This window comes from Salmo salar, chromosome 05, assembly GCF_965601325.2.
Source record: "Salmo salar chromosome 05, fSalSal1, whole genome shotgun sequence".
Taxonomy (NCBI): Eukaryota; Metazoa; Chordata; class Actinopteri; order Salmoniformes; family Salmonidae; genus Salmo; species Salmo salar.
In genome coordinates, this window is record NC_138295.1 from 64,097,444 (window position 1) to 64,122,626 (window position 25,183).

At 41.5% G+C, this 25,183-nt stretch overlaps 1 protein-coding gene across 6 annotated transcripts in view; it reads right to left on the reverse strand.

Annotated features, from left to right (window-relative positions):
* Positions 1–25,183, reverse strand: part of LOC106605415 (growth factor receptor-bound protein 10) — an 82,968-nt gene that overhangs the window by 31,132 nt on the left and 26,653 nt on the right. For 3 of the 6 annotated variants that reach the window (XM_014201040.3, XM_082975389.1, XM_014201039.3), the window contains 3 exons: positions 14,384–14,480; positions 2,732–2,990; positions 1,236–1,368 (listed from right to left, as the gene is read on the reverse strand). In XM_014201040.3, the coding sequence (XP_014056515.1) occupies positions 1,236–1,368; positions 2,732–2,990; positions 14,384–14,480 (489 nt within the window). Of the gene's footprint in view, positions 1–1,235; positions 1,369–2,731; positions 2,991–14,383; positions 14,481–24,837; positions 24,912–25,183 lie in introns of all 6 variants that reach the window. The other 3 variants (XM_045718536.2, XM_014201043.3, XM_014201041.3) reach the window with 3 other exon arrangements.

Genomic DNA, 25,183 nt, shown 5'->3' on the forward strand with positions numbered 1-25,183 from the left:
TTGAATTCTAAATAAATCACAGACAGTGTCACCAGCAAAAAAAAACACACCATCACACCTCCCCCTCCATGCTTCACGGTGGGAACCACACATGCATCATCTTTCTTTCACCTACTCTGCGTCTCACAAAGACACAGCAGTTGGAACCAAAAATCTAAAATTTGGAATAAACAGACCAAAGGATATATTTCCACCGGTCTAATGTCCATTGCTCGTGTTTCTTGGCCCAAGCAATTCTCTTCTTAATGGTGTCCTTTAGTAGTGGTTTCTTTGCAGCAATTCGACCATGAAGGCCTGATTCATGCAGTCTCCTCTGAACAGTTGATGTTGAAATGTGTCTGTTACTTGAACACTGTGAAGCATTTATTTGGGCTGCAATCTAAGGTGCCGTTAACTCTAGTGAACTTGCAGCAGAGGTAACTCTGGGTCTTCCTTTCCTGTGGTGGTCCTCATGAGAGCCAGTTTCAATACAGCGCTTGATGGTTTTTACAACTGTACTTGAAGAAACTTTCAAAGTTATTGACATTTTCCAGATTGACTGACCATGTCTTAAAGTAATGATGACTGTTGTTTCTCTTTATTTATTTTAGCTGTTCTTGCCATAATATGGACTTGGTGTTTTACCAAATAGGGCTATGTTCTGTATCCCACCCCTACCTTGTCACAACTCAACTGATTGGCTCAAACGCATTAAGAAGGAAAGAAATCCCACAAATGAACTTTTAACAAGGCACACCTGTTAATTTAAATGCATTCCAGGTGACTACCTCATGAAGCTGGTTGAGAGAATGCCAAGAGTGTGCAAAGGTGTCATCAAGGCAAAGGGTGGCTACTTTGAAGAATCTAAAATATATTTTGATTGATTTAACCAAATGGTTACTACATGATTCCATGTGTTATTTCATAGTTTTGATGTCTTCACTATTATTCTTCAATGTAGTAAAAATAGTAAAAATAAAGAAAAACCCTTGAATGAGTAGGTGTGTCCAAACTTTTGACTGGTACTGTATTTTGGAGTGGCGGCAACGATTCAGCAGAGGCAACCCGTCACTGCTAAATGAATATAGGGAAAACACTGATTCTGATTAGAGATTATGACCATGGGAGAAATAAACCAAACTACTGTGGTACTGTAACATGTACGATACCATAGTTTAGTGGACATTTTCAAGAACAATCTTCATGGTTAGCTAAGCTACCATAGTAAGGAGTGAAGAGAAGGGTCTCTGACTTACGTATGTGCCTGAGGGCTGACACGGAGGTAAGGACCCAGGGCTGAGGACAGGAGAGCCGGAGAGCTCGGGAAAGGGGTTGGGGATGGCCGGCAGAGAGGACGTCCGGAGCTGCTGCTCCTCTTCCTGCAGTCTCCTGAGAATCACAACATTCAGGGAGGACATTAACAAAGTGGGGGACAGACACACACAGACAGACTGAAAAAACTGTTATGAAGCAGATGAATGCAGATCATGAGAACATGAGGACAGTCTCCCCTGATATAAACCCAATGCTTTGTGGCTGAGAATGAATAATGAATAATCCATGGTTTCACAGTGAGAGAGATTGCTGCCGAGCCGAGGCCTCATGCCCATTTCTCTCTGATCACTGCACTGTGAGCTGATTCTTTCTGCCACACCACAGGAAGACTGCCAGCGTTTGAGGAGCTACTAATTACATGCAATATTCATCAAACCATTATTTCATGCAGTTTCAAGAGCAAAGTGCCCATTTCATGACCTGCTGCAAGAGCAACAGCCTGTTCATTCACTGTCTGCCTGTCAATAAGAAACCGACTAGGGCCGCGTCCCCAATGGCACCCTATTATACCATTTATAGTGCATTACTTTTGACCAGGGTTTATAGGGCTCTGGTCAAAAGTAGTACACTATGTAGGGAATAGGATGCCATTTGGGATGGAGCCCCTGACTGTCAATCAGAAACAGACTAGAGGTTGGCTTGGATTGATCAGATGACTAGCATCTGAAGTGAACTGCAGCAGCCAGGCAGATAGCCATCATTAGCATCTCTCTACACTTTCTCCAAACCCAAGCGGGGAGGGGAGGGGAGGGTAGGGGAGGGTAGTTCAAAAGGAGAAGCGTTTGATGTAGTTCCATGTGAGGCAGGAGCAGGGTGCTATTCAGAGGTCAGAACTGAATAATAAACTGAACCGTATCATTTCAATCTGACAGAATACACCAACGATACAGCTCATTACCAGCCAGTGCCAAACTTTCTCTAGGGATCCAAAATAATGGATGCTACAACTCTGACAGACGGGTTTAGATTGCATTAAGACTGGAGGTGAATAAAAGTTCCTCTCAGCTTATGGGAGTAGTTGACAGCCTGTTTCTAGAATTAAAGAGAATTCTAACTTGGTCTCCCCCTCTGCTAAGCTATGTTAGGACAGGGGAAAGTGACAGGGGAAAGTGACAGGGGAAAGTGACAGGGGGAGAATGGGTCACGCAGAGATTGCTGATAGGCAAAACGATGAACTATACTAAGCACATATTCATGTCCTCACAGAGCATGCTGAGAACATGGTCCCTTGTTTAGATGTAGAGGACTTGTATCTATCAGGTGTGTGTGCGCTCACTAACAGCATGCCAGACAAACAACTGTGTCCAGTAAGTGCTGTGTGTGTGTGCGTGTGCGTGTGCGTGTGTGTGTGTGTGTGTGTGTGTGTGTGTGTGTGTGAGAGAGAGAGAATGTGCGCGTGCCAACACAGTAGACATACCTGACGGCGAGGATGTGCATGGGCTGGGAGCGTCGGAGTCTCTGTTTGGGGGAGGTGGTGCTGTGCTGCAGCTCGCTGTTGGAGGTGTGGGTGTGGGGGGGCATGGGGGCGCTGCGGTGGTGGTCGCGGTGCACATGCACCTGGCCGTTGTGCTGCAGGAGGGGAACCGACTCAGACTGCACGCTGCTGCATGTGGAGTACAGGCTCTCGAACGAGGAGTTCATGTCATTCACCAGCGCCTCCAGGTCCACATCATCTTCTGTAGGGGGAGGAGGGAGAGACAGGGAGAGTCTGTGTGAGTGATATTTAGAGACAAACACTAAATTGTGTCTATGTGTGTGTGTGTTATATCATACGCACATCCCAAAAATCTCTCGGGCACCAGGTTGACCTCTACTGTTCACGTGCTTTATTCCTGCATGTAGGTTACATGTGTAAGAATCTACTTCTCTCAATACTCCATGCACACCCGTCATCCCCAACCAGTGTAGCTGCACACACACAAAAACCCTAACATGACGTAGCTTAATCATCATCACCAACCAGTCAGGCAGTGAAGCTAATTCACCTGTTGAAACACTCCCTAAGTTAACTACATGTTCATGTTATCAAGGCTCTCTGGATTTCTGGGGAAGACTAGAGAACAAGCCGAGGCCTGTAGTCTCAATACTCCCATCCTTCAGCTGGCCTCAGGGTAAGAGATCAAACCAGGCCATTGGTTAAGAGGCACAGAGGTCACTCCCAGTGAGTCAATGGTGGATGGAAGTTTTGACAGTTCAGAGTTATGTCCCAAATGGCACCCTATTCCCTATATAGTTTACAAGGTAAGGAATAGGGTGCCATTTGGGACTTAGTTAGTTTCATTACTGTGGGGGAGTGTCTGCAGGGCATGTCATCTCCTAATAATCATGATCTCTGAGACAATGGACAGCCAGTAATAGAAAACTACTGATATTTTCTCAAGTTTCCCCTTTTATTCGCCATTGCTATACTGCAGTTACCTATTTCACCGCTAGATGCTGCTCAAACTCTACCATGCAATTCAGGGATTTGGATGGCCACTTTGGCAATTAGAATGTTCTGTACTGTATGCTATTGTTACCTGGCTGGGCTGAGGTAAGTAGAAAGACCAAAGCAATTCTTCATTCATTTATTCTATGTTGTGGTTTTAATCAATTACTCTGAATGGTGAAATCTATAGCAAGTGCAACAGGGCACACCACATTTTCTAAATGTTGCACCATGGTATCAATTGATTTGCAAGCCTAAAAGGTATAGTATGAATTATAATTCCTTCATAATGAACCATTGTACACATTTTCAAATGTAAAGCATGTAACTATAGCCTAATATTCAAACAAATAATGTGCCATTGAGAACAGTCCCCAGTATCTCCCAACAACCTATGCTGACCCAGTGATGCAGTCCCTACCTACCCCCACCCCCCCCATACAGAGCTGCAGCTGACAGACAGGCAGACTAACCTATGCCTTTTGAGGAACCTTTCCTGAAAAGGTGTCCCCTAACCAGCTGTATCACAGGTGCCTAATCTGTCAGTATAAATAGCCCCTTCTCTACAAGATCCTGGAGAGTTAAAGACACACGTAGGCTACAGAAAGTGTACTGTACGGTCTAAAATAGCTTTGTGTTTGGTGAATAGTATTCATGTGTTTTCTAACAAGATAACATAAAGTTACTTATACCTAAGTAATCAGGCATGTTGTCTACATGTGAGGGTGAAACTCTAGAAAGAAAGATGCAATCCGATCAAGATATTTGGGGGCGTGGTTGGATAATAGCCATACTAGATTGTCAACAATAAGTTTATGGCCCAATTTATTAGCTAGAACTGTGACAGGCAAACACTCACGCACACACAGACACACACACACCCCAATGTGGCAACAGGGCCAGGGTTGTTTGTCTTTGACACTGTGTTTAGAAAATTGAAAAATTGCACTAGTGGGGCTTGGCAGAAGTTTTAGGGACATAAACATCTTTATTTATGCCCGTAAAACAAGCAACAGACAGAAGGCCTGGCCCTACAATATTACTGCCATAAATTAGACACTCTTAAAATACCATGAGAGCAGACAGCAGCGTTCATCAATTACCTTTGGCTCTGGAGCACGAGGACAACAAGGCAAGCCCAGACAGAGACAGGATGGGACAACAGGCAAAGCCAAGAATGGAATGGGGATGAAGCACAAGGAGAACAAGGCTAGCAGAGCCAGGGATTGAAGGATAGGATGGAATGGGAAGCGACGGGATGAGGATGAAGCATATGGACAACAAAGAAACCTTTAAGAGACGTTGGGTCGTTGAAAAGCGCTGTATAAGTCCCATGTAATATTATTATTAACAAGACAAGCACAGCCAGTGACAGGATGGCTATGAAGCACGAGGACAACAAGCATAGACAGGGATGGGAAGGGATGGAACGGGATGCTCGGGTTCAGGAACAGCAGAGGCTAGTGGGGCACAAGGCTAATAGAAGTCTGTCTGGAATAGAGCCAAGGTCAGGAGTAGAAAGTCTGGTACATCAGAAGGTATTTGCAGGGTCAGGGGAGCACTTGAAGGTTTAGACACTTAAGCAATAAGGCACAAGGGGGTGTGGTATATGGCCAATATACCATGCCTAAGGGATGTTCTTAGCATGACGAGTGCCTGGATACAGCCCTTAGCCGTGGTATATGGGCCATATACCACAAACCTCTGAGGCGCCTTATTGCTTTTATAAACTGGTTACCTACGTAATTAGAGTAGTAAAAATAAATGTTTTGTCCTTCCCGTGGTATGCGGTCTGATATACCACGGCTGTCAGCCAATCAGCATTCAGGGCTCGAACCATCCAGTTTATAATATCTAATAATAACGTCCATTACTGTCTGTTATAAGGCACCGGCTCATGTTGTCTCAAATGATGCATCTTTTTTACATTTCAAGTAGTCCCTGAATTAGGCTAGAGAGACTGGACTGTCTAAATGATGTTGAGACCACAATCACATCTTGTCTTGCATGCGAGATCTACCAGGAAAAGGAATTCTAGTAGTAGTTATACAACTCCCTCCAGTGCCAGTGGCTAACACTAACCTGACATCCCCATGCAACATTGTCTCGCTGGTCTAGAGATCCGTCTCATGCAGAGGCAAGGAGAAAGAGAGAGAGAGGGCGCTGTTCCATTTCCTTAAATGGCTGTCATGCAATCTGAATACCTTATTAAGAGCAGTCATCTCACTCTCTGATTAAATCAATCGGCCGAATTTACATTTTGGATTGAGAACATCTCGTTCAGCTTTCAGGCTTATTTCGATATGGCTGAATAATACATTAGAATATAATAGCCTCTTAGAAAAAAATATAAACTATTAAAACCATGACTTAAAAATAACAGATATTGGCATAAGATGGAGGGAATGTTGGAACGTAACTAACAAAATTACAGTTAACAAATATGTATGCTTAATCCAGTATAAACTAAAGTATAGAATGTATTATACATGAGACAAAATTCCCAAATGATACAGCACAACGGCAGAGTCATGTCTTAAGTGTAAAACTAATAATGACTCAATAATCCATGCCTTCTGGGAATGCTAGAAATTCAAAAAGTTATGGGTGGAGTTAGAAAGTTGTCTGTCAGAAGTATTACAATGTAAATGTACTTTAATCCGCCTGCCTGTATATTTCAAGACATGGCATATGAGGGTGCAGGGAGATACAAGATGGGTTGGAGAATACTTTTCTCGTCAATCGTCTTGAAAAAACATATACTTAAAAACTGGAAATCAACCAATCGTCAATCGTTAACACAATGGAAAGGTGCAGTCTGAGGCCATGTGGCGGAGAGTTATGTGGGCTCTGGAGATGGGGTGTGCTGTCGTTTGTATGAGTATGTTTTGTACTGTCAAAATAAATAATCTAAACTTACAAAAAATATATATATTTTTGCCGCGCTTGACTGATGTTGCCTAGCACAAGGGAACCAAGACAATAGTCCCAAAAGTGCAAACCCTGCCCATCCAGACAGGCTTAATCAAACGCTCAAAGTATATGAAAGAAAACAAATACTAATTGAACCCACATCATACTCCTACTACTACGTCTACACATATGCTCAGTCAGTCTAGAAGAGCGTCCAGCCAACTGTAAGTCTGACAGCCTCTCACTGTCTCTCAGTGTGACAACAACAGTCACAGACATACCCCTATTCAGGTTATTGTCTGTCTAATTTAGGGCCTGTCCTGTTTGTATTCCCTATATAGAACACTACTTTTGACCAGGGGCCATAGGGCTCTGGTCAAAAGCAGAGCACTACATAGGCAATAGGGTGCATTACCTAGGCAATAGGGTGCATTACCTAGGCAATAGGGTGCCAGTTGGGACACACACTGTCAGTACTGTAGGGGCCAAGCCGGGGCTGGCTGGTGGCGGGGCATAGCGGTTAGCATAAAGCCCTCCACCGCGACAGAATGGTTCCCCCGCTCTCTTCCCTTTTCACTGTCTGTTATTAACTTGCAAAAGGGAAAAGACTGGCAAGCCCTGGTGATAACTCCATAAAAGCTGTTTGGGATGTTTCCGATGCTTAGCAGACCATTATATGGACCAAATTCCATATGGCTTTTCTTTACAACCACTCAGTAATGTATGTATTCATTAGAATCTTCCTATCTGAATTAATTATGAGTGGCGTTGTCTCAACCAAATTTCCCCTCGCCCTTTCCCAATGTACTGGTGCTACACACACACCTACTAAACTAAAGGGAAATAATATGTGTGATAGTTTTTGTCTTGCTCTTATCAGGAGTTCGAGATAATAAATCAAAAAGTACTTTAGTAAGAGTGATGTGTTGACAACGTAGCCCAGTCCCTCTAACCAGCCACTGTCAATTAGCATTCAAATGTGTAGAAAACAAAGGGGAGCTGGCATGGCTGGGGAGGGTGGTAGTCGGGAAATGGCACAGCGTCCTTGGGATGTGACGAGGAGACCGGACGATAGGAAGACAACACAGGGAAAAATGGCCCACGTGAAAGGAATCAGTGGACCCATTCTTTCACGGTTCACACAGATACAGTCTTAACTGTATAGCGTGGTTCTACACACTCACTGAGGACAGGAGGGGTGGAGAAAAAGCAAAGCAAAAATTAAAGCCCAATCAGAATGAGCAGAAGCCTGTTCTTGGGAAACACTTAATCAGTTTAAATCAGCATATTTAATTTACATCAGCTACCATAATCTCAAAAGAACCACCCTCCTCACCACTAAAACCATGTCTTTCATCTGAGGAATGTGTGATTGGATATTGCCTGTTCCAAAACCTGAGCACCAGCCGGGGCAAAGAATATATATATATTTTTTATCCTTTATTTAACTAGGCAAGTCAGTTAGGAACAAATTCTTATTTACAATAACAGCCTCCTGGTGAACAGTGGGTTGCCTTGTTCAGGGGCAGAATGACCGATTTTTACCTTGTCAGCTCAGGGATTCGATCCGGAAACCTTTCAGTTACTATCCCAACGCTCTAACCACTAGGCTACCTGCCGTCCCAAAGGAATAACTTTGGGAACAGGACTTACATTTTGATACTTGAAATACAAGTTAACTTCTCAACTAGAAAGTGTATTATTGGAGTGCATTGGTACCATTGATAGGATTTATTACCTAGCAACTGTGTCTGTCTGGGTTTGGGGCTGGGGCAGACACACCCACACTGCCATCAGTCTTGTTTGTCCCAAATGGCACCCTATGGCCCATAGGGCTCTGGTCAAAAGTAGTACACTATATAGGGAAGAGGGTGCCATTTTGAGTACAGCCCTATGCTTCAGTCCTATTGTTCAGCCCTATGCTTCAGCCTAGGGTTGCAAAGGGAGGGTATATTACTGGAAACGTTCTAAGTTTACCAGTAAACTACCAGAATGTTGGTATCTTTCAAGGATTTTATGTAATCTATCACAAGACATCTAGTGGCTGTTTTGGGTACTTCAGATAATCACAGGTGTCTAATTATCTCTGGCCCTTTTAACATTATTCACTAAGTTGATGTTGTTAATGCCTCATAGAGGGCCTGCCGTGTCTGGATCCCAACAACCCTGCTGAGGAGGGGCCCCTGAGATTCAGCCTCAGCCTTTAGCTATGTATGTCCTCCAGATTCAGTCCCAAATGGCTCCCTATTCCCTTAATAGTGCACTACTTTTAAACCAGAGCCCTATGAGCCCTATAGTGCATTACATAGGGAATGGGGTGCCATTTGAGACGTAGCCCCAGCCTCCTCCACTCCACCATGACATATAATTGAAGGCTGCATTATGACTCTCCACACTTCTCCCAAAGTGTGAACTTCCCCGTCATGGATTTAAAAGCATTGCATTGGTGTAAAGATTGGCTGGAGAGGGAGTGACCACCATTGTTCAATCCGTGACGGGAGTGGGGAGTGAGCAAGTGGGTGGAGAATGAGGATGAGATCCTGCTGCTCCCAAACAACCTAGCCAGGGTAGCAGCAGCAGTGCCTGCATCCCAAATGGCACCCTATCTTTATAGTGCACTACTTTAGACCAACGGCCACAGGTCCCCTTATCCCCTATATGGTGCACTACTTTTGACCAGAGCAGTGCCCATAAGGCTCCGGTCAAAAGTAGTGCACTAAATAGGAAATAGGGTGCCATTTGGAATGCACACAGCAGTGTTTATCTGATCTCTCCTGCTAATCTCTCTCCCACCTTCCCAGCTCCTCTCATGGGAATGTATGGGAGAGAGAGGAGGTACCAATCTTTTTGAAGAAAGGGGAGCGTCCCATGGGGTTTCTTTAAGAATGGAGCCCAAACACATTATTCACTGCATACCACAGTCCTGTATGATAAAGATCTCATATTAACCCTTCAGCGACCAGACCACACCTGGCCTTCAGTGTAGCCTAGGTATGAACATATTAAATAGTAAGTCAATAGTTAAAAGCCCAACACAACACCATGATACCCACACACACACACCCACACACAGTACCAGCGCAAAACCCAAATAATCTTTCACCTCCTTTCGGACTAGTATTAATTCTCACTACTGACGTACTTAATTATCTGAAAAATGCTAATCTGCAACAGGATGTAGCCATGTCAACAAAACTGCACCTTGACATCAAGACATTTCATAACACAACAATGTTATAGCATCTTATAAGAACATGCCATAACATACCCGGGTCAGTTTCTACAGTACATTTGTGTGTGTTGACAAATTATATCAGTCCTTTTAAAAGCAAACCTATAATAAACTGCTTCAATCCTTCTCATTCTTGAAATATCAAATTATTCAGGGTGCGGTTCCAACAAAAGCATGTTGTTCTTTCTGCCTAAGCACCAATGAGGTTTATGACAAACACACAAAGTAGGTCTTAGCCCTCAGCTCTATTAAAATCCTATAAGCACAAGTGTGGGTTTTGGGGAAAATGAGGTCAGAATTTCACAGAGGATTATAGCACTACAACAATGTCATAACACCAGAAATATGTTCCAGAAATATGTATGAGCGTTGATGTCATAAACATTGTGCTATGGATTTAGGGATGAGCATGAGTAATTGAGTCCTCAAATACTCGAACGGATGTCAAAACTTGGTCTTTAAGCAGAGGCAAAACAAATAGAATAGTGTGTGGCGACAAAGTGTTAGGCACATCGCTCTCCAAGCACACTCTTCCGCCAATTTGTGCTATTTCATTGATTTCATGGTGTGAATTGTTTGTCAATGTTTATGAATTCCCTGCTATATATCAAAAGTATAACCAGTAGTAAATGTAGGCGTTAATCACTGCAGATTTAATTTTTTTCCCCCCGCGGTACATCAGTCTGCTCATACAGGACTAATAAAGGCCCAGCATTACTTTTGTGAAGAAAAAAAAAATTATCTAGTTTTTTTTTATTCCGATTTTTCAGTGGGTGTTGCAGCACCTTCAGCACCCCTACTTTCCACAGCCAGGCATGTCTGTCTGGTTTCTCCATCTTGTCACTATTGTGTAAACGTGCACGCTTGAGTGTTGGCTATACCTGGCCTGAGCGCCAGGATAGGCATCGGCGTTAGAGTTCATAAATCTGCATTTTCAAAATGCAGACCATCAACAAAGCTGTGTTTTATGTTGAAAGTCCGTGTTTTAAAAAAATTCAATAGTGATCAGGGGTGTGCAACTATATTTTTACTTCACAGAAATACAATTAGTGCAACACTTTATTCGGAAAATAGCTTCATTTCCATCAGAGTGCAAAGTTATTTGGTTAACAGCTACACAAGTAAATGAGCTTACAATGAAAAATCTATTTTTTTTACAAAAACTATGCATGGCCGTCATACTGTAATTCTAATGTTTATCCTTAGAAATGTAGCCAGCCAATTCCTAATCTAATGTTTTGCTTGAAGTTAATCTTGCATTTTACCAGATGAAAGGAGGCTACACCAAGAAAAGTACAGGAGAAAAGTAACTACACATCTGTCAGAGCGCTGTCTGCTGATAGAATCCCAGTTAGTGAATTGTCATCCGAGTGGAGAAGCACAACTGAAGCACCAAATTTGTCTGATGCTAAGCAGAAATTACAATAATAAACATTTTAAATCTGCGTTTAGAAAATGCAGCAAGATATTTCTTACGCGTTTTATCCTCTTTTTTGCATGAAAAACGGGGACAAGCAGCAGCAGCAATCTCGCATCAAATATTTTTGCCACTGCAAAGCGCAGCTTGGACACACCTATTCATTCAAGGGTTTTGCTTTATTTTTTTACTATTTTCTACATTGTAGAATAATAGTGAAGACATCAAAACTATGAAATAACACAAATGGAATCAGGTAATAACCAAAAAAGTGTTTTTTATATTTTATATTTGAGATTCTTCAAAGTAGCCACCCTTTGCCTTGATGACAGCTTTGCACACTCTTGGCATTCTCTCAACCAGCATTATGAGGTAGTCACCTGGAATGCATTTAAATTAACAGGTGTGCCTCGTTAAAAATGTATTTGTCTAATTTCTTTGCATCTTAATGCATTTCAGCCAATCATTTGTGAAAATGAAATGTATGTATTCACTACTGTAAGTCGCTCTGGATAAGAGCGTCTGCTAAATGACTAAAATGTAATGTAAATGTGTTGTGACAAGGTAGGGGTGGTATACAGAAGATAGCCCTATTTGGTAAAAGACCAAGTATATATTATAGCAAGAACAGCTCAAATAAGCAAAGAGAAACGACTGTCCATTATTACTTTAAGACATGAAGCTCAGTCAATACAAAAAACTTCAAGAACTTTGAAAGTTTCTTCAAGTGCAGTCGCAAAAACCATGAAGCGCTATGATGAAACTGGCTCTCATGAGGACCGCCACAGGAAAAGAAGACCCAGAGTTACATCTGCTGCAGAGGATAAGTTCATTAGAGTTACCAGCCTCAGAAATTGCAGCCCAAATAAATACTTCACAGAGTTCAAGTAACAGACACATCTCAACATCAACTTTTCAGAGGAGACTACGTGAATCAGGCCTTCATGGTCGAATTGCTGCAAAGAAACGACTACTAAAGGACACCAATAACAAGAAGAGACTTGCTTGGACCAAGAAACACGAGCAATGGACATTAGACCATTGGAAATCTGTCCTTTGGTCTGATGAGTCCAAATGTAAGATTTTTAGTTCCAACCGCTGTGTCTTTGTGAGACGCAGAGTAGGTGAACGGATGATCTCTGCATGTCTGGTTCCCACCGTGAAGCATGGAGGTGGTGTGATGGTGTGGGGGTGCTTTGCTGGTGACACTGTCTGTGATTTATTTAGAATTCAAGGCACACTTAACCTATATGGCTACCACAGCATTCTGCAGCGATAAACCATCCCACCTGGTTTGCCCTTAGTGGGACTATCATTTGTTTTTCAACTGGACAATGACCCAAACACACCTCCAGGCTGTGTAAGGGCTATTTGACCAAGAAGGAGAGTGATGGAGTGCCCCATCAGATGACCTGGCCTCCACAAATCACCCGACCTCAACCCAATTGAGATGGTTTGGGATGAGTTGGACCGCAGAGTGAAGGAAAAGCAGCCAACAAGTGCTCAGCATATGTGGGAACACCTTCAAGACTGTTGGAAAAGCATCCCAGGTAAAGCTGGTTGAGAATACCAAGAGTGTGCAAAACTGTCATCAAGGCAAAAGGTGGCTACTTTGAAGAATCTAAAATCTAAAACACTTTTTGGTTACTACATTATTCCATATGTGTTATTTTATAGTTTTGATGTTTTCACTATTATTCTACAATGTAGAAAATAGTAAAAATAACAAAAAACTTTTGAATGAGTAGGTGTGTCCAAACGTTTTACTTGTACTGTATATGGGGGAATTTAGCAATTACAACTTGTTATCTGTAATGGTTATGATAAATTAGGAACTGTTTCACGCTGTTGGCATATAGATAAATGTACACCCATTTTTTTCCAGTGTGGGCCTTGTGTACTAAAAATATTGTTTGTTTTTCATTTGAGTACTCGAACAGTAAAATAAATGTCAAATGCCCATGCCTATATGGATATCAGACAATGCGTTATCAAAGGGTCTATATTAATAATATTGACCAATGTTGAAATGTATAGTTTCAACAATATAAACAATGAACAGTTGCCTTTCAAGTATACAATGGTTATCAATGCATTCCTTGATTGATTCATTAATTCTCTCAATCTGATCTTGATATTATGGAGGGAGGGAGGTCTTTGCACATATTAAACATTTTGGGGCAAATATTTTTTGCAAAGCGTTCTCTTCTTTTTTTACCCTAACTCTCATATTATTATAAATCAGTCGTAATGGAATCACTGTGAAAATTATTTGATCCGTCTCCCCATTCACAAATTCCAGTGCAGTGCTCTCCCTTGACAGTGAAAAAAATGGCAATGTAATTTCTGCTCCATTTATTTCCATGACAGCACCAAGCTTTCTCATACACTACCAGACAGTTCAAAAACCTTCAAGCTTTACCTCCCATGCTGGGGCAATATTGTGTGTAAATCTCACGCTCCGATTATCACAGATGAAATTTGTATAGCACAATTAGATTGAAAGCTTAATTATAATGGCACCCCATGTCTTTACAAATCACCCTTTGAACTGCTGAAATGTTTACAGCGGAAGAGCCCCCGAATATACATCCTAATCTGAACTTAATGAGCGGCAGAGCCCTCTGCCATAAAATGTGTCAACAGTAACCCCCCACCCATATCAAAGTGCTCATGCATGCACACACAAACACTGAAAAGACACACACACAACTGTAGATTAAAGCGGAATACAGAAAATGAGACTGCAAATCTCGGATCTGGGAATTAACAATGTGATAAGGATCGTCTTGAAGCTGCAATTCCAATACAAATAGGCCGCATTTCAGAACAAAATCTTGTTAGTGACGTTAGTATTCTCAGAGCAAAAAAATTGGATTATTATTATTATAAATTTTTTTAAACAGTTGTCTTTGTTTTCAATTATGCAGCCTCAAATATGTTGCATCCTAGTTCTGGACCGTCAATACTTACACCATATAATTAGTCTACATCTGTCAAATCATTTGAGCAGAGACACAATAATCTAATGAATATTTCCATGCCGATTTCTAAGTACTGATATTCTTAGAATACCAACCTTGATGGTTAGGAGAGTTCCGATTGGTTGACTTCTGGAAACTCGGCCCAATTAGATCTGCTGGTCTGTGATTGGAGGCTCGGTCTACATTGTCCTGCTGAGAAAAAAAGCCAACAGAGCAGTCATGCCAAAAGCGTTTATTCACAACTTCAGAATCACATCAGAACACTGGGTTTGTCTTTGTCTATCTAGTCTAACACGCAGAGGAACACTCATTTGGTTAAGACCGTATTGTATGCAGTATCAATCTGGTCAATTATGAGGTTAAAAAAGCAACACAATCTCATTGCAGTGCGTGTATGCCCAAGCGCGTGTGTGTGGGTGTATGTCTGTGTACAGGCCTATACTTGGCTCTCCTCCTGCTGGTCTAAACCAGAGCATCCCCTCAGAGCAGCGTGGGGCACTACCATGAAGAGACAACATACCATGTTTTAGGCTGGATATGAGATCATGGCAAAGAGACTAATGAACTAGAACCAGTAAGGAAGACTCCATACTAAGCTGTTGTCTTCAGTCAAGGCCTAGGAAGCAGTTTTAATTTTTTATTTAACTAGGCAAGCCAGTTAAGAACAAATTGTTATTTACAATGACGGCCTACCCCGGCCAAACCCGGAGGACGCTGGGCCAATTGTGCACCGCCCTAGAAGGACTCCCAATCACAGCCAGTTGTGATACAGCCTGGAATCAAAACAGGGTCTGTAGTGATGCCTCTAGCACTGAGATGCAGTGCCTTAGACCGCGGCGCCACTCGGGAGCCTCCCAGTTACTGTGGCAGTAAGCGGTTGTCTTCAGTCGAGGCCTAGGAAGCAGTTACTGTGGCAGTAAGCTGTTGTCTTCAGTCGAGGCCTAGGAAGCAGTTACTGTGGCAGTAAGCTGTTGTCTTCAGTCGAGGCCTAGGAAGCAGTTACTGTGGCAGTAAGCTGTTGTCTTCGGTCGAGGCCTAGGAAGCAGTTACTGTGGCAGTAAGCTGTTGTCTTCAGTCGAGGCCTAGGAAGCAGTTACTGTGGCAGTAAGCTGTTGTCTTCGGTCAAGGCCTAGGAAGCAGTTACTGTGGCAGTAAGCTGTTGTCTTCAGTCGAGGCCTAGGAAGCAGTTACTGTGGCAGTAAGCTGTTGTCTTCAGTCGAGGCCTAGGAAGCAGTTACTGTGGCAGTAAGCTGTTGTCTTCAGTCGAGGCCTAGGAAGCAGTTACTGTGGCAGTAAACTGTTGTCTTCAGTCAAGGCCTAGGAAGCAGTTACTGTGGCAGTAAGCTGTTGTCTTCAGTCGAGGCCTAGGAAGCAGTTACTGTGGCAGTAAGCTGTTGTCTTCAGTCGAGGCCTAGGAAGCAGTTACTGTGGCAGTAAGCTGTTGCTACCTAGTTTGTTTTAGGAGATGAACATTGGGGTTGTTATTTTACCTGAAATGCATATGGTCCTTTTTTTTGCTGGATCTTTGTAAAGTTTTGACCAGGAGTCATACAAAATTGTGTGTTCATATACTCCGATGATTAATCCACAGATAAAAGGGGAAGCCTAGTTAGTTTTTAGTTAGTTATCGTTGATTAATCTCTCCTCTTTCATCTTTCAAGCATGTATGCTTTGTATGCTTGTGAAAACCAATGAGAAGATTGCTGCGTGTCAAGCGTCTCAAATAGAACCAAGTTCTATTTCAGCGTTCGGCAACGCAGACACTCGATGTGCATGGATAAAATGAGTGAATAACATGTACACGTTAATTTATATTGCGACGCTTGCGCATGAAGCATGGCCGGTCTGGTTTCCCTGTTAGTCCACAGCAGAAGTTTTTCAGTCTTTAGGACCATAGAATGTGTTCAGTAGAACGGTGTCCAAAGGAGATAGTACAGATGTTAAAAGCGAAAAGTCAATGTTCAGAGTTCTCCCCAGTGTTTATGCTAGTTGTTCGGTAGATAGGCTAGATGTTTTCTTAAAGCAACTTTGCTTTGTTCTGCCTCAGATGTAGGCCTAAACAACAAGTAGCAGAGAACTTGATACGATTACAGGGCTTCCCACAGAAACACATACTTCCAGAGAACACCGTGTCTTCTTGGACAAAAACATAAAATAAATAAATCACTACAAAACAAGTGTGGGAGATCCATACTGTCATCACTGATTGGAGCACTCACAGTATGCCGCGGGAACAGAATGTACTGTGGTGGACTTCTGTGTTTGGCTTGTTAGGGTGCTCACACACACGCACTCACACGCGCACTCAAACACATGTCAAGACTAAGACCTCTTTTGATACGGCAGAAAAAGCTGTAGCTGTTATAATGCCTCAGTTAGAGAGGTAATGTGTTTATGAAATGGTTTTGTTGTGAAACTGAAGAGGCTCGAACATTCTTTCGTAATTTTGAACACTGGTTTTCATGATGGATCCTTGGTAAGTATGATTCACAACTTGAAGGAGCCCACTTCAATAAATAAACTCTACACAATCTTAATTAGGCCTCTGGCCTATTATAACAAAACGTGTAATAATAACCCTTTGAACCCAAACCGTTTTTTAATACGATCTAAATCAACTCACTGAGAAAAAGCAGCAGCAGTATAGTGGTGGCCCTCTCCAGTCTCGTCCTCCTGACTCCAAGCTAATCCCAGTGCAAAGTGTCTGGACATGGTCGACACCACCAGACTAGACAGGGCTAAAGGTCCAGCTACCAGAGTGTGACTGATCCCACCAACCCAGCCCCGACCGACTCCCACCTCCCAAATGGCTGCAGCCAGCCAGTGACATGCTTGCTGGGAAGGGGCCAACCATGTATGCCAGTCCCAGCGAGCCCAGGGTTCAGCTCCAGTGAGCCCCCCACCCCGGCACCAGACGCACCACAGCCTAAGCCTCCAGGGAAATGAGCAGACCTTAAAAACATGGGTTGGTCTGGACTGTCAACAACAAGCCCAACGATCACACATCCTTTGACACACCCTTGACAATTGACTGAATGTTAACCTTTTAATATTTGGGAGCCAAAAAAATAGGACTCTGTTTTTGCATAATTCTCAGCCATGTTTAGAGGGGTGGTATGCGCACACCCATGAAAAAAACGTTACCTAGGTGCTGGATCCGAGAGGACAACGTAGAACAAAAAAGTAAATCTGCAAGCTGGTATAACGCTCCCAAAGTTTTTAATAGGACTAGGACAACGTTTTGTTGGCTTCCACAGGATAATTCTTCTCAGCCATGCCAAGTCTTCCAACAGTATTACTACTCTATATTAACATGGGGTTGGAAACGAACACCTGCTCAATTCACTCTGAGAAGAAGCTATTGACCTAAACACTATATGTTGGGTTTAGATCAGTAAATAAAGTACAACTACAACACTGTGATTTAGTGATGCTATCTCAAAACATGGCCACCTACATTCTACACCATAGAAATATAATTAATAGAAGAATTCAAATTTTTCATGATGCCATCTATTTTGTGAAGTGCACCAGTCCCTCCTGCAGAAAAGCACCCCCACAACATGATGCTGCCACCCCTGTGCTTCACGGTTGGGATGGTGTTCTTTGGCTTGCCAGCCTCCCCCTTTTTCCTCCAAACATAACGATGGTCATTATGGCCAAACAGTTATATTTTTGTTTCATCAGACCAGAGGACATTTCTCCACAAAGTACGATCTTTGTCCCCATGTGCTGTTGCAAACCGTAGTCTGGCTTTTTTATGGCAGTTTTGGAGCAGTGGCTTCTTCCTTGCTGAGCGGCCTTTCAGGTTATGTCGATATAGGACTCGTTTTACTGTGGATATAGATACTTTGTACCTGTTTCCTCCAGCATCTTCACAAGGTCCTTTGCTGTTGTTCTGGGATTCATTTGCACTTTTCGCACCAAAGTACATTCATCTCTAGGAGACAGAACGCGTCTCCTCCCTGAGAGCTATGACGGCTGTGTGGTCCCATGGTGTTTATACTTGCGTGCTATTGTTTGTACAGATGAACGTGGTACCTTCAGGCGTTTGGAAATTGCTCTCAAGGGTGAACCAGACTTGTGGAGGTCTACAATTCTTTTTCTGAGGTCTTGGCTGATTTCTTTTGATTTTCCCATGATGTCAAGCAAAGAGGCACTGAGTTTGAAGGTAGGCCTTGAAATACATCCACAGGTACACCTCCAATTAACTCAAATTATGTCAATTAGCCTATCAGAATCTTCTAAAGCCATGACATCAATTTTTGGAATTTTCCAAGTTGTTTAAAGGCACAGTCAACTTAGTGTATGTAAACTTCTGACCCAGTGGAATTATGTTACAGTGATTTATAAGTGAAATAATCTGTCTGTAAACAATTGTTGGAAAAATTACTTGTGTCATGCACAAAGTAGATGTCCTAACCGACTTGCCAAAGCTATAGTTTGTTAACAATAAATTTGTGGAGTGGTTGAAAAATGAGTTTTAATGACTCCAACCTAAGATCAAGAGTTCAATTTGGACTTTCCTCACTATGCTGTCTCTTTGGAGGAACACAGAGTGAGAAGATGAGAATGAGAGTAGGTGTGACCTATTATTTGTTTCCACAGTAATGGGTGGATATAGAATAGCCTAACAGCTGTTAAGTACAATAGGCATCATTCCTGTATTGCTATCGTTCGGCACTAACAGACCCAGTACACCCACTACAATATAAAATAAACACAGTCCCTTTCCATATGCAGGGCTACCTCACTGAACAAGTAGGGGCCTATTCATGTTTAGGCCTAGGTTCTACTCTGGCAGGCGTATTCATAATACTCAACACTGGTTCAATTTCCTCAATAACTGATGGTGTTGTTTTGCATGGTGCATTAATAACTTTCATGAGGCATTTCCTAAATGTTAGCTCTCTATAAAGCCAGCATAATCCTCACACTAAGGATCATTTAAATGCTACCTCACATTCCAGAAAAGGTCACAATTTCTCCCACCTTGAACTTCCATTGGTCATGCTATTACGTTCAAAAATCACATTGTTTAACTCTCCTGAATAAAAACAATAACAATATGTGGTCCAATTGTCATAGAGTTACATTTCATTGCATGCTAACCTAAATACAAGTGCATGGATGTATAGTGGACTCGAGGCTAGGGTGAAATGGCCTACTCTACTGCTAGATGACGTCAAACTCCAAGTCTAGTAGCCTAATTCAGAAGGATAGTTAGCCCTGCAAATTCATGGTAAAGTCAAATATCAATTTAAATAGCAGATTTTATTGCTGTATGTTTATGTAGATAAGCCTACGGTTTCCTCTGGGGTTTCTCTGGTAGAGAGAGAGAGGCTTTGAAACACTGAACTTCTTTTACAAGTCAGGGCACATTTGTCATGTAACCCACTAGATGCCTAAAATGCATCCTGATTCAACAAACGCAGCTCAACCCAAACCTTTCCTGTCGGTCTGTGTCTCAAAAATAAAGTATAAGAACCAGATTTTTGAATCTCCCTATTTACTTCCAAGAAAAACCAGAACAAGAAAGCTTGACTTCCAGGAACAGGAAACCATATGCTTCTGCCAGAAAAATCCCCACTTCATTCACTCTAAAAACACCTACAAAAATCAAGGCGAAGAATGTACTGCTCTGCAAAGACTGATGTGTTTCAGGGAATAAGATCAGCTTTAATGGCTACAGCAGCGTGAAGCCAGAGCCTGTGTCCCAAATGGCACAATATTCACTACATTGTGCACTTATTTTGACCAGGGCCCACAAAAATACTGCATTACATGGGGGATAGGATGCCATTTGGGACACAAACAAACATGGCCCCCGACCAGATGATAAACCTATAGCTAAAATATATTTCTCTCTGCAGAACTTTAACTCATGCAAACTTTGACTCAAGTTAAAATGTGCTGCTTCACATTGCCAAATTTGCATTTCACCTCTGTCACTTCCATAGAGATTTTCCTTGTAATCGTATTCTAGTGAGTTCAATTCTTTGAATCGTTTAAAAAGCTGCAATATGTCACTTTTTGGGCGACCCGACCGAATTCACATAGAAAAGTTATAGATCTATCATTCTCATTGAAAGCAAATCTAAGAAATGGCAGATCTGTTCTATGTGCACTATTTCTATGCATCCCTTGCTTAAGATTAGTTTTTGTGTCTTCCTTTAGTTTTGTACACCAGCTTCAAACAGCTAAAAATATAATATTTTTGTTTCTGGAAAATATATTTCACAGCTTTTTAGATGGTACAATGATTCTCTACACAATACTTGCTTGTTTTGCCACATAAACTGAAATTAGGCAAACTATTACCATTTTGGTAACACTTTACTTGACACCCAGTGTAAGGTCATTACAGCTGACATAACTTGTCATAACCTGTCATAATATGGTCATAACACTGTCATGACCCATATATTTACACCTGTTGTGACATATATTGCGTTATTTTATGGCTGGTTATGACACCTACATAAGAGTGTCAAAACCCACATTTATTCAAATTTGTTTTTTCCATTTCAAGAAGTTTCCTTTCGTTTGAAAGTTTGTTTCTTAAATCCTTTGTTGTTGTAATGAATTCTTTACAGTCATGCTTTTTTCAACATATTTTAAATAACACTGTCATGAAGCATTATGGCCATCTTGGGTCACTTTACTTGGACTAAGAAAATACACTTTATGACACTGTCAAGAAGCATTATCAGCATCATAATGCCAGATAATGCCGTACATGCCCTTATATCAGTCTGCTCCTGCGTTCATCCCAGTCATCAGCAACAGAGCATTGGGTTAGGTGCATGTGTGCACAATTCCAATAAAAAAAATATATATATATATAACATAAACATATTGTTGACATGTAGGTTATGATGTAATGGAATGTTTTGCCTTGTGTGGTAGGTTTTTACACACATTTGTAGGTGTCATAACCAGCCATAAAATAACACAATATATGTCACAACAGGTCTAAATATATGTGTCATGACAGTGTTATGACCATATTATAAAAGTTATGACAAGTTATGTCAGCTGTTATGACATGGTTATGACCGTGTCATAACGTGTTATGATGCTGGGTGTCAAGTAAAGTGTTACCCTTTGTAGCAACCAGGAAATGGCGGCGCGATTTCTGCATAGTGCATCTTTAAATGTCACTTATTTTCTTCAGAGTTTAGGCCTTCACGGAATCCTATTTACATTTTACAGTCAGTATAAACTGAAACAGTAAACCATCTTGACAAATGGAAACTACTTTAGCAAGTAGGCCAACCTCTGTTTCCACGGAATACGCCTAGTCTATTCAGTACACTAAAACATTAAACTAACCACAATACTATTTAACACAGACTCTTGAGCTCAATACTAAGTCCACAGCTGTGTAGCAGCCATAGTCCGATGGTTCATTATTACATATTCATGAACATCATTGCATTGGCTGTTTTCGAGTTGCGGACATACAGTTGAAGTCGGAAGTTTACATATACTTAGGATGGAGTCATTAAAACTCGTTTTTCAACCACTCCACAAATGTATTGTAAACAAACTATAGTTTTGGCAAGTTGGTTAGGACATCTACCTTGTGCATGACACAAATCATTTTTCCAACAATTGTTCACAGACAGATTATTTCACTTATAATTCAATGTATCACAATTCCAGTGGGTCAGAAGTTTACATACACTAAGTTGACTGTGCCTTTAAACAGCTTGGAAAATTCCAGAAAATGATGTCATGGCTTTAGAAGCTTCTGATATACTAATTTACATCATGTATGTCAATTCGAGGTGTACATGTGGATGTATTTCAAGGCCTACCTTCAAACTCAGTGCCTCTTTGCTTGACATCATGGGAAAATCTAAGAAATCAGCCAAGACCTCAGAAAAACAATTGTAGACCTCCACAAGTCTGGTTCATCGTTGGGAGCAATTTCCAAATGCCTGAAGGTACCACATTCATCTGTACAAACAATAGTACGCAAGTATAAACACCATGGGACCACACAGCCGTCATACCGCTCAGGAAGGAGACGCGTTCTGTCTCCTAGAGATGAACGTACTTTGGTGTGAAACGTGCAAATCAATCCCAGAACAACAGCAAAGGACCTTGTGAAGATGCTGGAGGAAACGGGTACAAAAGTATCTATATCCACAATAAAACAAGTCCTATATCGACATAACCTGAAAGGCCGCTCAGCAAGGAAGAAGCCACTGCTCCAAAACCGGCATAAAAAAGCCAGACTACGGTTTGCAACTGCACATGGGGACAAATATCGTACTTTTTGGAGAAATGTCCTCTGGTCTGATGAAACAAAAATAGAACCGTTTGGCCATAATGACCATCATTATGTTTGGAGGAAAAAGGGGAGGCTTGCAAGCCAAAGAACACCATCCCAACCGTGAAGCACAGGGGTGGCAGCATCATGTTGTGGGGGTGCTTTGCTGCAGGAGGTACTGGTGCACTTCACAAAATAGATGGCATCATGAGGCAGGAAAATTATGCGGATATATTGAAGAAACATCTCAAGACATCAGTCAGGAAGTTCAAGCTTGGTCGCAAATGGGTCTTCCAAATGGACAATGACCCCAAGCATACTTCCAAAGTTGTGGCAAAATGGTTTAAGGACAACAAAGTCAAGGTATTGGAGTGGCCATCACAAAGCCCTGACCTCAATCCTATGGAAAATTTGTGGGCAGACCTGAAAAAGCGGGTGCGAGCAAAGAGGCCTACAAACCTGACTCAGTTACACCAGCTCTGTCAGGTGGAATGGGCCAAAATTCACCCAACTCATTGTGGGAAGCTTGTGGAAGGCTACCCAAAACGTTTGACCCAAGTTAAACAATTTAAAGGCAATGCTACCAAATACTAATTGAGTGTATGTAAACTTCTGACCCACTGGGAATGTGATGAAAGAAATAAAAGCTGAAATAAATCATTCTCTCTACTATTATTCTGACATTTCACATTCTTAAAATAAAGTACTGATCCTAACTGACCTAAGACAGGGAATTTTTACTAGGATTAAATGTCAGGAATTGTGAAAAACTGAGTTTAAATGTATTTTGCTAAGGTGCATGTAAACTTCCGACTTCAACTGTATTGATTCAATGTTTATGTATTCCTATTGGTTGGTTGAATTTGCAGATTGATAGGTGCTATACCATTGGTTATGCTTTCAGATAGGGGGAGATCACGAACGTAAATTCTTCCCAGTCTGATATTGACATGCAATTGGTAGGTCACGTTCTGAAATACTGTATTCTATTTTCATATTTACAATGTGTACACGTTCACAAAGTACATGTCTTGATGTATAAATGTGTACGGTGCCTGTTAGATATTGGGGGCAACCTGGGATGTGCTTTTGTATGTATTTGCTGTAAGAGCAAGTTAGCTAGCTTGCTCTAATTGTAATGTTCGCATTGGTTATTTCCATGCTAACAGACGAATCACGAATCTACAGCCATCTAATGTGGTTCCTTGTGTCTATCGTCAGAATAAACACCAATCAACTGGGATCGCTGGCTGGACAGTCCTTTCTTTAAAAAGCTTCCCCAGTGAAAAATGTCTGGCACCGCCAGTGAACTTTCACGTAACTGTCTCACTGGCTTTGTATGTCTGCCGCTGGTGGCGAAACCCATTTAACCCTCTGGGGATCAATAAAGTTAATTCGACAGACACTGTGACCCAAAGACCTATTAGAAGCAAACCAAGAGTGACAACGCAATCCATGTGTCCATTAACTATTAAAGATCATAACCCTACATGTAGGCCTACATCAATTACAGTGGGGTTGAAAATTATTGACACCCTTGATTAAGATGAGCAAAAATCATTGTAGAAAATAAATCATTCAAATTCTGAGCTACGATGTATGTTAAAAAAAATGGGGACATTTTATTATTTTATACTAATTCAATTTCTCAGAGAAAGAGATTTTGTTTAACAAGTCATCTATTTTTTTAAAGGTAGTGGGCAAAATTATTGACACCCCTAAATATTCTTACAAATAAAGTAGTCAAAAGTTTAGTATTTGGTCCCATATTCCTAGCACGTAATGACTACATCAAGCTTGTGATCTTTGACCCTCTGTAAATTTCTCACTCGTCATTATTCACGATTCATTCAGGATTATCCGTAATCATGGTAGCATCCACATTAATGTAAAGTGTTTAGAAACATATTCTATTCTTATTTACAATAAAAGTGACTCCAAAATGAAACAATACATTACTTACCATTAATTTCTATTGGGCACAAAATAATCTGAAACACAACCAAAACAAACTGCAAATGCATCCAACAAGTTTAGTAGTCACTGCTACTTTATTTCTAAGAATCTTTAGGGGTGTCAATAATATTATTTGTTAAACAAAATCGAGTTAATTTAGCAATGGTATTAGTATAAAATAATATAATTTCCCCATACAATATAGTTCAGTATTTTAATTATTTATTTTATACAGTCATTTTTGCTCATCTTTATCAAGGGTGTCAATCATTTCAGACCACACTGTATGTACTGCACTATTATATACTGTACCATCTTTGATGACAGAAGTCTATCGATCCATCACTGACTGACCCAACATGGAAACATGACGCGCCCCTCCAGATCTACCAAACAAAGAAAAACCAGACTTCTGCTCATTAGGGCACGCCACGTAAAACGCTGGAAAACCTTTAGCAACCGAAAATGAAATGTTTGTGTCCAGACCCTCCCTGTTTCAGACCGTTTGCCTCCGTTTGGTGACTAATGAACACGACTCAGAAGATACAGTTCTCCTTCACTGGCATCCCACTGGCATCCTAGACCATAAGCAGAAACTCATAACAGGACTAAACACCTGACCTTTCACACACAGTGTTTAATTGAAAGTAGAGCTGGG